This window comes from Platalea leucorodia, assembly GCF_965183815.1.
Source record: "Platalea leucorodia genome assembly, chromosome: 11".
Classification (NCBI taxonomy): Eukaryota; Metazoa; Chordata; class Aves; order Pelecaniformes; family Threskiornithidae; genus Platalea; species Platalea leucorodia.
The window spans coordinates 16,503,784-16,517,616 of record NC_138833.1 but is presented as its reverse complement, the minus strand read 5'-3'; the positions used below and the strand labels follow the sequence as shown (position 1 = coordinate 16,517,616).

At 52.1% G+C, this 13,833-nt stretch overlaps 1 protein-coding gene across 3 annotated transcripts in view; it reads right to left on the bottom strand.

The window, feature by feature from the left end:
* The window catches only part of ARHGAP26 (Rho GTPase activating protein 26), a 150,888-nt gene that overhangs the window by 53,970 nt on the left and 83,085 nt on the right, over nucleotides 1-13,833 (bottom strand). For all 3 annotated transcript variants that reach the window (XM_082323734.1, XM_082323735.1, XM_082323736.1), the window contains exons 16-17: nucleotides 13,612-13,670; nucleotides 12,550-12,655 (exon numbers count right to left, since the gene is read on the bottom strand). In XM_082323734.1, coding sequence (XP_082179860.1) covers nucleotides 12,550-12,655; nucleotides 13,612-13,670 — 165 coding nt within the window. The remainder of the gene's footprint in view (nucleotides 1-12,549; nucleotides 12,656-13,611; nucleotides 13,671-13,833) is intronic.

The window sequence follows — 13,833 nt, the reverse complement described above, 5'->3', positions numbered from 1 at the left end:
GCGGGTACGTGGAAGAGCTGTGCTAACCCGTACGGCCAAGACCCAGCCGAAGCAGCAGCCGTGTTCCCACCGAGGCCTCGCAAAGAAAACCATGTCTGGGGGAGCACAGCCCCCCGCTCGGGGCAGAGGCTCAGCAAAGCTGCTGGGCTTCATTCAAGCGAAACCCTGCAGTCAGTGTCCCTGCCCCCCCCCCATTTCCATCCATTTAATTTGGATCACGCATGCTGCCGGACAGAGAGCAGGCGGCTGCTAGCACACAATTGGTGGTATTTATTGGATAAAATCTAATGAGTTTTGGGAAATGTTCCTGGGTGCATTCAAGTCATCCCTGCACATTATTGAGTTTAATTGGGCTGCAGCTGATGAGCATGTAGGTGGAGAGCTGGGCGAGGGCCAGGCTGGCTGCCACACCAGCGGCTCCCGCTGCTCGGCTTTGCCCCTCTCCGAGGGGCCAGTGGAGCTGTGCCCTGGGAGAGACTGGCCCTGCAGCCCCGGGGATTGCTCGCTCCTCGCTCAAACCCACCGCGGGTTACCCGGCCCTGGCAGCCTGCATGCCTCGGGAACGCCGTCCGACGGCTGGGAGCGCAGCAGGCGTTGTATTGCAGGTGCACTGTAAAACGCTGCACTGCAAGGCAGAGCTCGTGAAACCCGTCTGTGCGCGGCCACCTCCTTCTGCTAGGAAGGAAGACTGAATGGCATTAGCATCCGTGCCATTCCTGGTACCCAAAACCAGAGAAGTCCAATATCGAGTTTTGTCAAAAGCAAGCTTGGGTCAGGAAAGAAACAGCTCAAGTTTTAAAATAAGACTAATAACAATAATCATTAAAATATTTCAAGTTACTAAAGGAGATTTTTTTAAAAATCAAAGTTCCTCTCCTGCAACATCAGAAAGAGAGGAGACTAGAAATAGAAATTCTTCATCAAGTGCCCTTGTAAACACAAATGCCACCCATCGCTCACAGAAAGAGAACCAAAAAGGCTGTGGCACATTAAAAAGAAATTACACCTGCAGCACTAACCACTGGTGTCCCAGGTAGTTAAATCATCAGCCGTGCATTTGGATAATCATTCCTAAAAGGCACACGCGCATAGGAGGAGGTGATGGGGAGATCGATTTGCAGCGGCCTCTGGCAGACAGCTGTGCCGCCGTGAACAGCAGCAGGGAGGGGAGAACTGGAGGGCACGAGAGCTCCGCTTCATCTCCCAAGCCGGGGCACACACGCACAGAAACGATACACTTCCGAATTGCATAACCGTCATTTATCCTGTCAGGTTTATTGAATCTCTGGTTATGCCTGTGCTCTTCTGGGCTCCTCTTGGATGAGGGGAGCTCTGCAAGGGCCAGAGGAGCCTGGAGCCGTGGGAGGACGAGCGAGCCAACCGCAGTCACTGCATGTTCTCAGCACGCAGGAACAGGGACAGGAGCACGGGCAAAACAACACCGTATGCAGCCCAAGCTTTTGCAGGCTGCAGAGGCGCACAGCATCACAACTTCTACAGCACCGCCGCTCGAGCGAGGAGCGGGGAGAGCCAAGTACTGAGGAATGCAGATGGAGGCCAGCGGATCCAAAAGGAGGACAGATCACCAGGGAAATACAAAACCTCCCAGCAAAGACAAGGAGAAACTTTCTGAACACAGTTGACAAAACCTGCAGATGCAATGTCGAGAATTAAAGGGGTTTTCAGCAAGCAGCCGCATTGCTCTCGGGTTTCCCTACTCAGCTGGGACAAAACATGCGCCTGCACTGTTTCTGGCGGTTTGACTTGCTCCAACAAGACTCTCTTTTTCTCCCAGGCGAATCTGGCCACAGCTGGATGCTTGGGTTCACTCCCGGGAAAAAAAAAAAGGCCCTCGTATCACACTGAACAAATGCAGAGGCCAAATGTGAAGTTCAGTATCGGTAAGGTTAATCAGCGTGAATACCATGCGTGCTGTGACTTGCAAGGAAAACACATATGGTGCTCCAACACTCCTCTGATTCAGGCTTTCTAGACCAAGTGACCTTGGTTTCCAAAGCCATCCTCTCTGGCTTTGGGCAAGCTGAGCCTGATGGGAGATCTCAGGGGGACACACTGACAGGGGGATCCCGAACCAGATCGCCCTCAGCTCAAGGCTGCAGCTGCGGTGAGCGGCACAGGGCTGGCACATTCCCACACCCCAGCATGGCATCGGCAGTGCCGCGGGTTTCCACTGACACCCCTTGTGAATGCCACGGGCATGGCCACGGTTGATGTTCAAATGTCACCACGGTTTCCACCTGCAGAAATACAGCCAGCCAAAGGGGACTTCACCCTCAAACGCCCCTGGCCTGGAGCTGGAACAGGGGCTGCCAAGGCTGCAAACGCTGTCCCCTGTGCCGCTGCCACCCTGCAATGGCAATGCCCTGTTTGAGACCGGCACCCTTCCCGCAGCCCACGGGACAGCACGCCGGGCACCGCAGAGGATCTGCACCCTTCCTTACAGGGGCCAAACCCCGGTGCCATGCCAGCGAACTTCATATTCACCGCACGCAAGAGGCAACCAAGAGGTGAACGCAATTCCCACACCCTGAACCACCAGCCTTGCACTTCTTCCTTTAATTTTGGCTGTATGCGTGCAAGCACAGCATTCAGTTATAACTTCAGTCTGCTACACTTAATTACGTCTTTCCTCTTTACAATAATAGCTATCGTACTCGATAGTGACAGCCGCCGCGGCGGTTCGTGCTGCAGCGGGGCTTTGGCCGGCTCTGCGCTGTGCCTGCAGCCCTGCAGCAGCCGTCCCATGCACAAGTGCTGCCAGCCCCGGTGCCCCCAGCAAAGCCCCCGCTGCGCAGGTGGGTTTTCCACTGAAAACAGAAGTTGCCGATGCTTTCACACTGCAATAAGAAAACCTACATAGCCAGCGGAGCAATAAAAGCCTGAAAGAGCAAGTCTATGTTAACAAGAAATCCTTTGAAAGATCTGCCGCGATGGAAAGCGACATGCCGAAGCCTACCCGACAGATGGAAAACAGCCAAGGTAAACAGGCTTCCAGAAAGCCTCCCAGCAAGAACTAGCACCGGTTTTAGCAAGTGCAGCTCCCGCTGCTCTCCAGCCCGACGGGGGCTGTCCCTCCAGGAAGGCATGGGAAATAGTTCACAGCCAAGAGCCAGGCCACAGGGTAATGAGCAGAAGTTACCCTCATGTACACCTCTATATTCATGCAAGTGCATCAGCCACAGGAAAGAGTAACAAAGCAGGTTTTCTGACTTTTTTTTCCCACCTTAGAGGTATTTTGGAGCACATTTGCTTCACAAATGCAGGATTAGTGCGCCCTTCCCTCTAAACACTGAATTCCTAAAAAATTTGCTTAAATGGAAAGAAAGGGAATACAGAAATAACCAGCTTTGTAGAATAAATTAAAGTTATGGTTAACAACAGCAGGTAAAATGCTTGTCCCATCTTTGCCAGTGGAACAAGGTTTTGCCCAACAATTGGAAAAATAATCCCCCCCAGATTTTGTGCACCGTCACACACACATGGGCAAACCCGCTCACCCCATGATGCCCTTCCTACTTTTCATGGCAGTAGATAACTGTCAAATTGCCATAAACTTCCATGGAACTACATTAGAGGAGCAGAGTAATTATTTAATTTAATAAAATAACACCCTGCTAATCCCCAGCCTTGCAGTGGGGCACCCGTGCAGCCGATGGATGGACCCTCCTGCCACCTCCCTCTGCGGGGTGAGCTAGAACAAGGGAGCAGGAGCCGAGAAACGCACTTCCAGACTCCTGTGCCCCACAAACATTTGTATGTGCACACATACGTAAAGCCCATGGAAAGCAGGACCAGCTGCCTCAGCTCAGTCCTGGTCTGCCTGGCATCACCTACCAAGCCAGAGAACATCCAAGGCAAACCAGCTCCTTTCCCCGTGTGGGTGCCAGCATCGCCAGGGTTTTGCTACGTGGAAGCCGTGATTGCAGTTGGTTTTTCTCCACCAGTGGCTCCCGGAGCCTCCTGGTCCTTCCAGCCCCAAACAGCGGCTTTCAGACCCTCTGCCCCACGCTCCTCCAGGTGCGCCTTTCACACACAATAGCAGAAGATTTTTTTTTTAAATATCTGTTTCTAAGTTTGGACATCGTTACAAAAAGTGTAGACCTCGACTGGACGTGTGGTTTAGTCACGTGCAGGCGCACAGAGCAGACAGGTCCAGCTTGGGCCGGGGATCACTCCCAGCATCCCGGGGAAAACCGCAGCTCAAAGACATCTTGGCGCTGGTGACTTTTATTCTCCTTTCTTCTGTTGAAAAAAGATTTGACTAAAATCTGTATAATTGAATTTGGTTTAGTACTGGGTCTGTTCAGCATAAAGAGCAATCTAGAGAAGCTCTCATTAAAATGTCTAAGTCCCACTCTGTCTGCAGGGATGGAGGAGACTCCACCAGGGAGAGATACCAGCTATTTATTGGAAATCTTTTGCTCACTCTAGATTGAATCTCTTTCTGTACATAGTTTCAGTTTCGCTGTGATAAACAATTAAAAAGAATCCAGATAATTACGTGCTATCAACAACCTTTATCCAACAACACAAAGTTCAAATGCGAGCCCACAAGAATTCACGCTTGGGTAATACAAAATGCCTGGTGCTTCTCCCGGAGATCCCGGCTGTCCGGAGGGAGCTCGGCAGAGATGTTCAACCCAGAAGCTCCACAGCAAACCCAGCGCGCTCCACATTACATGCTACTAAATGACTGACCTTGCCAGCGCTGGTGATGTAAGCTTTAACCTAATTTAAGACACCCGCTATCATATCTAGAGAGATGACTCTCATGCGTGATGAAGATACAAGAGTTGTGAAGAATCTGATAAGAGAGATGCTGCAGTCTCCGAAGTGCATTCCTCTCCAGCTGAAAACTGGGGAGCCTTCAGAAAACAGAAGGACCTTTTGAAGAAGCATGGAAGAAAAAGCTACCAGAAAATGCAAACAGCTAATCTATTGACAATCCAGGCTAAGGAGGTTAAAAGTTCATTTGCAGAAGTAGAACAAAACCTTTTGCTAATTTACACATTACAGGAAGCCAAGCCCAAAAAACACAGCGAACACCTACAGGTTTTTTTGTGCCTTTTTTTTTTTTAATTCTGCAGAATTTCATATTAAAAACAAAACCAGAAGAGTAAGAGGGAGCCAGAGCTGGTGAGGGGGAGGGCATGCACCCAGCCTTGCGCTTTGCACGGTGCACCCGGCGTTCCCAAGGCCGGGTCCCCCGGAGCTGCACACCCATCGACACCATGCCCCCGCCAGTACCTGCTGAGCCCGCAGTGGTCTCTGCCCTGCAGAGAGCATCACCAGTTCCTTGAGTAAAGCACACCGAAGGTGTTGCTGCTGCCCCACGAGGCTTTGACACCTCCAGCTCCAAAGCGCAAATGGTTCATAAGGACCCACTGCATCACACCAGAGCTGCTCCTCGAGCACGGGCTGCCCTCCGCAGAAGGGCTTCAGGGGTGGGAAAGGATTCCCCTCACTGCAAGTCTTGAGCAGAGAAAACAGCAGGAAAACAAGGGAATGCATCCACAGCATCATCGTTATCCCAGCTGCTAATTGCAAACGCAGCTCAGGACCGCGCTGGCTGTGCTGCTGCTGTGTATCTGGTGTAATGTACTCCAAACTCAAGTAGGAGGAAGGAGCTGATCTACTGGCACATTATCAATAATCCAGTGGATTATTTTGTGGTAGCAGAAGAAAAATGGACACAGGTCATTTGCAAACAGATCAAGACCATCTAAGAGTTCTCCTGCGACAGCTGGGGAGGTCTGAGCGCCCGCTGACCACGTTCAAGTACTGCCTCTGCCTTTGCGGGATCTGAACATGCACAGGATTTGTGCGGGGAGGAAGGAGAAGGCACAGGACAGGCTCCTTCCTCTCTGCAAAGCTCCCTGGTTGAAAAAACTAACCCCCTAACAAACTATGTTAAAGGTAAAATTATCTTCAGGAGCCTAATGCAAAAGCTAAGAAAACAAGGGAGGCATGCCGGCGAACACATGCCGATTTCATTAACGCTGGGAAGGCGTGTGAGCGCGGGGGAGCCCGAGAGGCAGCGCAGCCCCCGCTGGAGGCTCTGCCAGGGGCCTGCGGACCTCCGCAGCCTTTGTCTTTCCACAGAGCTACAGGTGGTTCCAGTTAAATGCTGTAATTAAATTAGCCAGGCAAGATGGGCACGCTACAATTTCAAACTAATCTGCAGAGCAATCTCTCATCCACTGCCTGTCTCCAATGTTAAAAATACCCCAGCGTTTGCACAGAGCCCGATCCGATGGAGGAGGGAGACTCAGAGGACGTCGCGCTGCCCTCTCGGAGCCGGCAGCGAGGAGGGGTCCCCGGCACAGCGCGCTGCCGAAGCCGTTACCTTCCCCTTCACCCGCCCTCCCGGGCTGCTCCTTCCAAACCCCCTTCTCCTGCCGTCTGCAGGGAGCCCGTTCCATTGCTGCTGGCTTGGTTGGCTTTTCCCACGCAGGAACAGAAAAATAAACAGACAACTGGCTATACTTGCTAATCATGTCAAAGCATTAAAACAAAAGGGATTTTTATTGATCTGAGTGGGCTTGGCTCCAGTCGGGAAGAGGATGATTTAAAATAGTTGCTTAGAACTGTATTTTCAAAACCAAGGATGTTCTTGTTTTGTTTTGTTTTGTTTTAGCATGATCAGCCTAAACTTTCCTTCTTCCTTACCCTGTCTGCTGGTTCACACCTTTTGCCCTGCCTGCCTAGGGTACATACAGGCAACACAAGCACACAGCAGGACCGACACGGATATACACCTCCACGCACACCAGCAGGCGATGGGCCTGGAGGCACCGTCGGTCACTGGCCGCTGCGGTGGGGATGAAGCTCCGGGGAGCTGCAGCTGGGCTGGGCTCGCTCCCCACAGCATCCCCTCTCTGCCTCTCCCTTCAACTGCCCATACCGGCCATTCGCAAGACAGCGTACTGGGTTAGATGGGACTGAGGATGGCTCAGAAAAGCAGCTCTGGGGACACCCAGCAGCACCAGTGGCACCAGCAACGGCTCTGGCACGGGATAGAGGCACGGTGCTCACCAGGCTGCAGCCCACAGCAGCACCCAGCCCAGCTCCACAGGTACCAGGACTCGATGCTCCAAACCAAGACACAAAGCGGTGAAACAAAACAGGAGGAGAAAAAGGAAAAAAAGGAAAGAGGGGGGAAAAAAAGCACGGCACGAGCCTGACCCAGGACAGACGAGCCCTGGGCAGGATTCTCCCAGCTCCTGCAAGGCAGAGCGTGCCTACGGGGAGTCACCTCTTGTGTTTCGTGCCTTTTGCTACCCACGGGAGCACCCAGATCCTTTGGGTCACTCGAACTCCTGGGGCTTCACCCGGAACCCAGCGGTGCCATGATCCAAAGGGATCAGAAACAGGCGCCAGGCAAAAAAATGGCATTTCTGAAGCGCGGCAAGCGGGTGACAGCGCGGGAAGATCGCTGCCTGGCCTGGCCATGCGAGGTCAGAGAGCTCGCTCGCTATTTTCTTCTGGCAGCCAAATCAGGCGCGGAGCATATGAGAGAAGTGCATCTCAGAGGCCTTAGCGGCTAGTGGAAATTTCCAGAACGTCCTGGACAAGAATGACTTACTGGAAGTAATACATAAATCAAGCAAATGAATAAGTTACCAGACAGCAGCATAAACAGCTGCCACGGGGATGAAATCAGACCTGCTGTGCCAAGAGGCGTCAGCCTCCTCGCCGGCTGCACCTTTGGGGGGAAACGGGGAAAACAACCCAAAGAAAAGCACATTTCTGGGGGAGCGGCTGCCCCGCGTCCTGCACAGGTGCCTCGGTGGGTTTCCTGAAGCCGCCGGGCACAGAGCACACCCCAGCGAGCACCGCGCCGCTGCCGGGGACCCCGGCTCCCGCGGGGCTCTGTGTGGGCAGCACAGCCCAGGGAGCACGGTGTGGGGCTGCCAAGGACGAGACTGCTCCATGCGAAGGAAAACAAGTGCCGGGTTGTATTTTTAGGCAGAAGACCTGGAGGATTTTTTTCTTCTTCTCCTTTGCCAACAATCCCTCATTCAGCAGAGCCCTCCAAAACGCGCTTCGCTCCACGGCCAGGCCCTGCCCCGTCCTGCCGAGGGGCTGTAACGGAGGGTGGGTTTTGCTGGATCTCTGGGCCATGGCCGATAGCAGCCGCCCTGCAGAGCCCATGGAAACCATCCGCACTGATAAGTGGAAAACAATTTGTGCTAGAGATAGCAATCACTATCATGTTGGTTAAAACACGTAAACTAGAAAACACCACCGCAGCAAAAACAAAGGGAACTAGTCACTGCTGGCCAGGCCGCAGCTGTGAATGATTAAAGATAATTCTGCTAAATACACGTACACACATTGCTTCTGCAGTCTCCTTAATTGTTTTGACCTTCTGCCAGCAGAGGAGCGGACGCGCAGGCAGGGGCGGCCCTGCTCCTCGGGCCAGGGGGACGCGTGGAGCAGCGGCAGCGATGCACGGAGCGATGCAGAGCCGCGGGAGGGGCTCCCGAGCCCTGCTGAAGGGTGCACAAGCACGGCACCATCTGTATTGGAGAACCTGGATCTCGCTGCCACAAGAACAAAGCAAGGCTCAGGTGTCAAATTATGTCCATCCAAAAAAAAAAAAAAAAAATTCCTAAATGCTTGAAACATAATCAGAGCAAAAGCCTCCTGCTCTGAACCTCCAAAGCATTTACTTCTTAGTGAGAAAGTACATTACAAAAGAAGAAAAAGACAGGGATGATATCACAGCTCTGCTAACAAAAATGGCAATTTTCTGCAACCAGCTCCACTCCCGGCATCACCATCGGCACAGCCACCTGCAAGCTCGGCAGCACCACATGCGCCTCCGCTTCGCTTTGAACTGCTTTAACTTATTTGGCAGAAAAAAAAAATTGGTTTTATCAGAGCTGGCACATTCTATTGATAAAAAAGCATTTGAAACTACAGCGTAGCCATTCTTGGAGATAGGTGCAGGGCCAAAAGGAGCTATCTGCAGCAAAACAACTCGGAAGCGTGCAAGCAGGAGCGTGTTGCTAGGTGACGTGCTGTGGGACAGCCTGCTGCACCCAAGGTGCTCTGCAGCAGCAGAAGTATTGTTTTCCTCCTTTCCCAGCTAGAAACAGTGGGGAAAAAATTCCCAGAATAGAGTAAACTCTGAAGACAGCGTGAGGAGTCCCGTGCCATGCGGAGCTCGAGCCCGCTGCCCTGACAGGCACAGGGAAGGCTGGGCACAAACTGCTAAAGAACGATGCTGGAAAAGGCACCGGAGAGAGCAGGGAGTGCGTGGTGGCGAGGGGCCGTGTCACTGCCACGCGCGGTCAGGTACCACGCACGCTTGCACGGCGAGCTCGCCACATCTGCTGGCATCAGTTCTTCACGTAGCTTTTTAAGAAGTGTATTCCATATTTTTAAAGCAGGGGATGAGGAGCACTCTCACCAGCCATCCCCTGCAAACATTAAAGCTGCAAGAAGCAGCAGACTGACTAAGCAACAGAGACTCTGGTAACTAAAACAGCTACAAGAAACAGGAGAAGATACGTGCTGGTTTGCCTTTCAATTCTTTGAAAGACATGGGCCAGAAGGCCTGAGACAAGAGAAACCAGGCGATTTTTAAGATGACCGGAGTCTCCCTGACTTCAGTTGCTGCATCCTCAGACCAGCCTGTTGGCAGGGCCAGCGGCGGGAGGCCCAGGGCTTACTGGGACAGTCCGGACTTTTCTGCAGGCTTTTCTGCAGAGGTCCCCTTGGAAAAACATCAGAACAGAGAGATCTCCTCTCTTTCAGGAACAGTAAATCACCTCTGGGTTTATCACAGGAATCCTGACAGCGTGAACATGTCCCAGGAAGGAAAATTAAAGGTTTCACCTACTCATGGGTCAAAGAATAACATCATAATAGCAAGTTTCACTTGAACTGGGGTCTGTAGAGCAGAGGAGGAAATTTGCAGCATTACGTTCCTGACAAAGGAGCACAGACAGGGATTGCTCACGCTCTGTATTTCACCGTGGATAATTGCCTGGACACCTGAACATGAGACAGGAGGCAGCGCAAATAGGCTTAGAGCTACAGCAAGAGGCAGAAATCAACTTCATTTTCTATTTATACACTCCCCTCCCGCCACCCTGCCTGTGCCTGTCCCTGGGATCTGTCCGCCCCTCGCCTCCAGCTCTCCTTCCCCCTCCTGCGCAGGGGGACGTGCCCTGGGAGCAGCAGCGCTTTCCCCGGGAGCCGGCGTCCCCCGGCCTGCACGGCGCCCGCTGGGGTGCGAGCCCCTCTCGCCGCACCCCAAATCGCAGCGGGGCACCCAGCCGCCATGGGAAACCCACGACATTTCTCTGCTGTGCAGAAGGGCACTGCTCAACCACCTCAAAGGCGCTTATCCCAGCTGATATTTAATTTGTGTTAATAATTGCCATTTTTCAATCTATCAGCTGTATTAGGACGGTTTTATTACTGTTATTAACAGCAGCCCCACACCACACAAGGAGCCCCATGTCCCTTTTCATTAAGCAACAGCGAACACACAAACCAAAACAGCAGGAGATGTAAGACAACATTGGACAGACACTCTTTCTGTTTGACCGATACAGATTGAGTTCTGCTTTTAGTGTAAGAGATCTCCACAGTAATACTGTGAGAAATATTTTTTTAGCTCATCTGATAAAAATGCAAGTCTTGATTATTCATACATTACTTAAAATAAAATAAAAAAAAAACAGAAACAGATGAGGCAATCCCCTCTGAGAAGCGCAGCCCAGCTTGGCAGGGCCAGAAAGGGGCCCTTCGGTTCCGCCCATGTTAGCTGTGGATGCCCAGCTCTCGGCTCCCCTCATCAGAGATGGGGCAGCACCCAAACCCCGCCGCTCCCCACGCCACCCCATAGCATCCCCCTTCCCCACACAGGTCACCCGGGACAGCCAGGCCCCCGTCCCTTCTGCCACACTCTCCCTCCCTCCAAACATCTTCTGCAGACGTGAAGCTTTATCTCCACCACCACATCTTTAATCCAGCTTTATGGTACTGCTGCCCCAACCAGTTCATTTACAAGAGCCGCAGCAATGAGTCCCGGGCCAGGCTGCCCTCCTGGTGCTCCTGGAGCAAGGTCCTCCTTGCCAGGTGGCCCTGCAGCACGCGGCAGGAGAGCTGCCGTGCAGGGGGTGCAGACGGATGCAGGAGGGATGCTGGAGGGCCTGTGCCCGGGGCTGGCCATGCCTCTGGCCCCCGCAGCCCGGTATTCCCCCAGGAACAGCACCAGCTCCGGGGCCAGGACAGGGCAGGGAGCTCAGCAGCGCAGGCGCTCGCTCCTCGGCTTCCTGCCTTTCTCTGAGATAATTTTTTTCCCATTAAATAACCACTATGAGCTGTTTCTCTTCCTAATATAGCACACACCACTATGCTCATTGTTTGTTTGTGTTTTGTTTTAGTTCCTTCCCTACCAAAGCAGCATGAAACCCATTGTGTTACCTGCCACCCCTCTCCACATCTCTCACTCAAACACCACCAGGTTTTCCTTTAAATGAAAAGCACTTAAGCGGTTATGAGATTCCTTGCACATATTTGGCCTGTGGGAGTACCTGGAACCGCCTGGCCCTTGGCTTGAGCCTGTAAATGCAGAAAGTTTTGAAACCGAGATCTAAACCAGCTCTTTGGTTTTTAACAGCCTTGCCGGGGAGTCCATGGAACAGATACAAACCCGTGTCATAAGAAAGCATCTGGAGTAATTTTTAAGCCTATTTCAAGTATCATTTGTTATTTTTTCTCCTAAACAGATAACTTCAGGTTCTCCCAGACCTTCTTCTAAGCGGTTATGCCGATTAACTCATTCCCCAGGTTTCCAAGTCCTGCCTAATCCCTCCTGCTCATGGAGCGCCAGTACGAACAGCGAGGGCAGGTACAACCCTGCAGCCTTGAGGCTGGCACAAACACCTGATGATGCTTTCACTTTTTAAACACTAATCAAAGGTTCCCATGGTAACCTGCAGGAGCAGGAAGAAGATGGGAAATTACAGGTCAGCTCTATCACTGAAAGCAAAAAAATTATTCAATTCCTTTGCCCTCAGAAAGTTTCAAGGTGACCTAGAAGTATCGATTAATCAGGTTACATAAAGGCAGAAAATATGCCCCAGAGTAGTCTTCCATTGTAGCAAAGAAATAGCTTTTAGTCCTTTAATACTAGGCTTGATCTGAAACCCAGTGAGGAGCTTAACCTCTGCTCTGCCTTCTGGATAACCAAACCCCGTTACCACACCATTAAAAGCAACGCTCTATTCCCAGTAGCATAGGGGTTCCTCCTGCTGCCGCAGGGCCGGGGCACGGCCGCACAGGCAGGGGACGGCAGGGACGTGGGTCAGCGGGAAAGCCCTCCTCCCTCCCTCCTGAACCGCTCCGTCTGTCAGTCCTCATCTCACTCACACACGGGTTTCCAGTTACTCGCCAACCAGATATGACTCAACACCGCACACACACACACAAGGAAACTTTTCTACCACTATTAACTTTCAGAGGAAGTGGAAAAAGGAGAGAAAAACATATCAGTCATAAACATACTTTGCCAAGTGGTTCATGAGCAAGTGCAGCATCTGCCTGTTTTTCTCCGGGAGCCGATGAACGAGGCTGTGGATCTCTGACACCCTTGACTCCTGATTCTCCAGTTCTGCATTGGAAACAAAAAATGAGTTATCCCTGCATCAGGAGGGTTGTTATGGGAAAAGGCATGCAGGCCCGAACATTAACACCAACAGGCATCCCAGGGACCCACCGCTCCCACACCCTACACCCAGGCACGCTGCAGATACTCTCCCCGGCACTTTCCCTTTCCATCGCCTCCAACCAGTTGCTTCCAAAAGGAAAAAACTAATGGGCTGAAACAGTGAGCTGAGAGCAGATGCCAGCCATGTGAAAAGCCAGTTGTAATCAGGGAAGGGGCTGGCTGTAACCAGAGCGTTTCTCCGATTCCAGCGATGGGAACATCAGCACGTTCCTGTTCAATGTGTTCCCAAGCACCGCCGGGATGTGCTCAGCACAGCACTCGGTGAGGTTGTAGCATCTGGTCTTCAACAGGCTGGTTGGGTCCGCAGGTGCTGGCAGACGTGCCCCGACAGCCTAAGCAGGAGCCATTCAAGGAGGCCACCACCAATGTGGCCACGAACCACATGAGCCCTCCTGACCCCCTGGTCCCACCCGTGTCCACACAGGCTGCACAGCTGCCAACAGAGATCTACCTGCTCTCATACAAAGCACCTTCTCTCAGGGCAGCCAAAGGAAAGTAGCACAGACATCTGAACCGCAACTGATCTCATCAAAACACCGTAGGTGGTGTTTGAACAACGGCCTCCCTCATTTTGGCAGATGATGGTCAAAATAAGACAGAGCTGCAGCAACAGCTACTGCCACCAGCCAGCTCTCCGCTCCCCCTGCACCATCTGTGTTTCCTTTTCATCCAGTAAGTCCCAAACAACAACATGCCCCTTGTCTCTCTATTCTTATTCTACTTTCCGGGACTTAAGAACAAGGAGGTCGGTGGGGAAGCAGCAGGGCAGAGGTTACACTCAGTCGCTTGCAAATTATGCTCCTTTTTCAGACCAGTGCCATAGACATCAACAAACTCACTCGCTGCTTTGATGAAGCTCCTTTGAAACTGGTACATCATGAGCGGCCCCGGAAGCATTCTGGAAGATAAAAAAGTAACACGCACAAAACACATCTGAGTAACACAGAAATAGAGCTTTCCCCTTACCATAAGTTCAGCTCCATTTTTGAAACTGCAGAATTAAGCAACAGCAACTCTAATTAATTCCCCCCATCAGAAGGAATAAGATCTATTGAAGTACC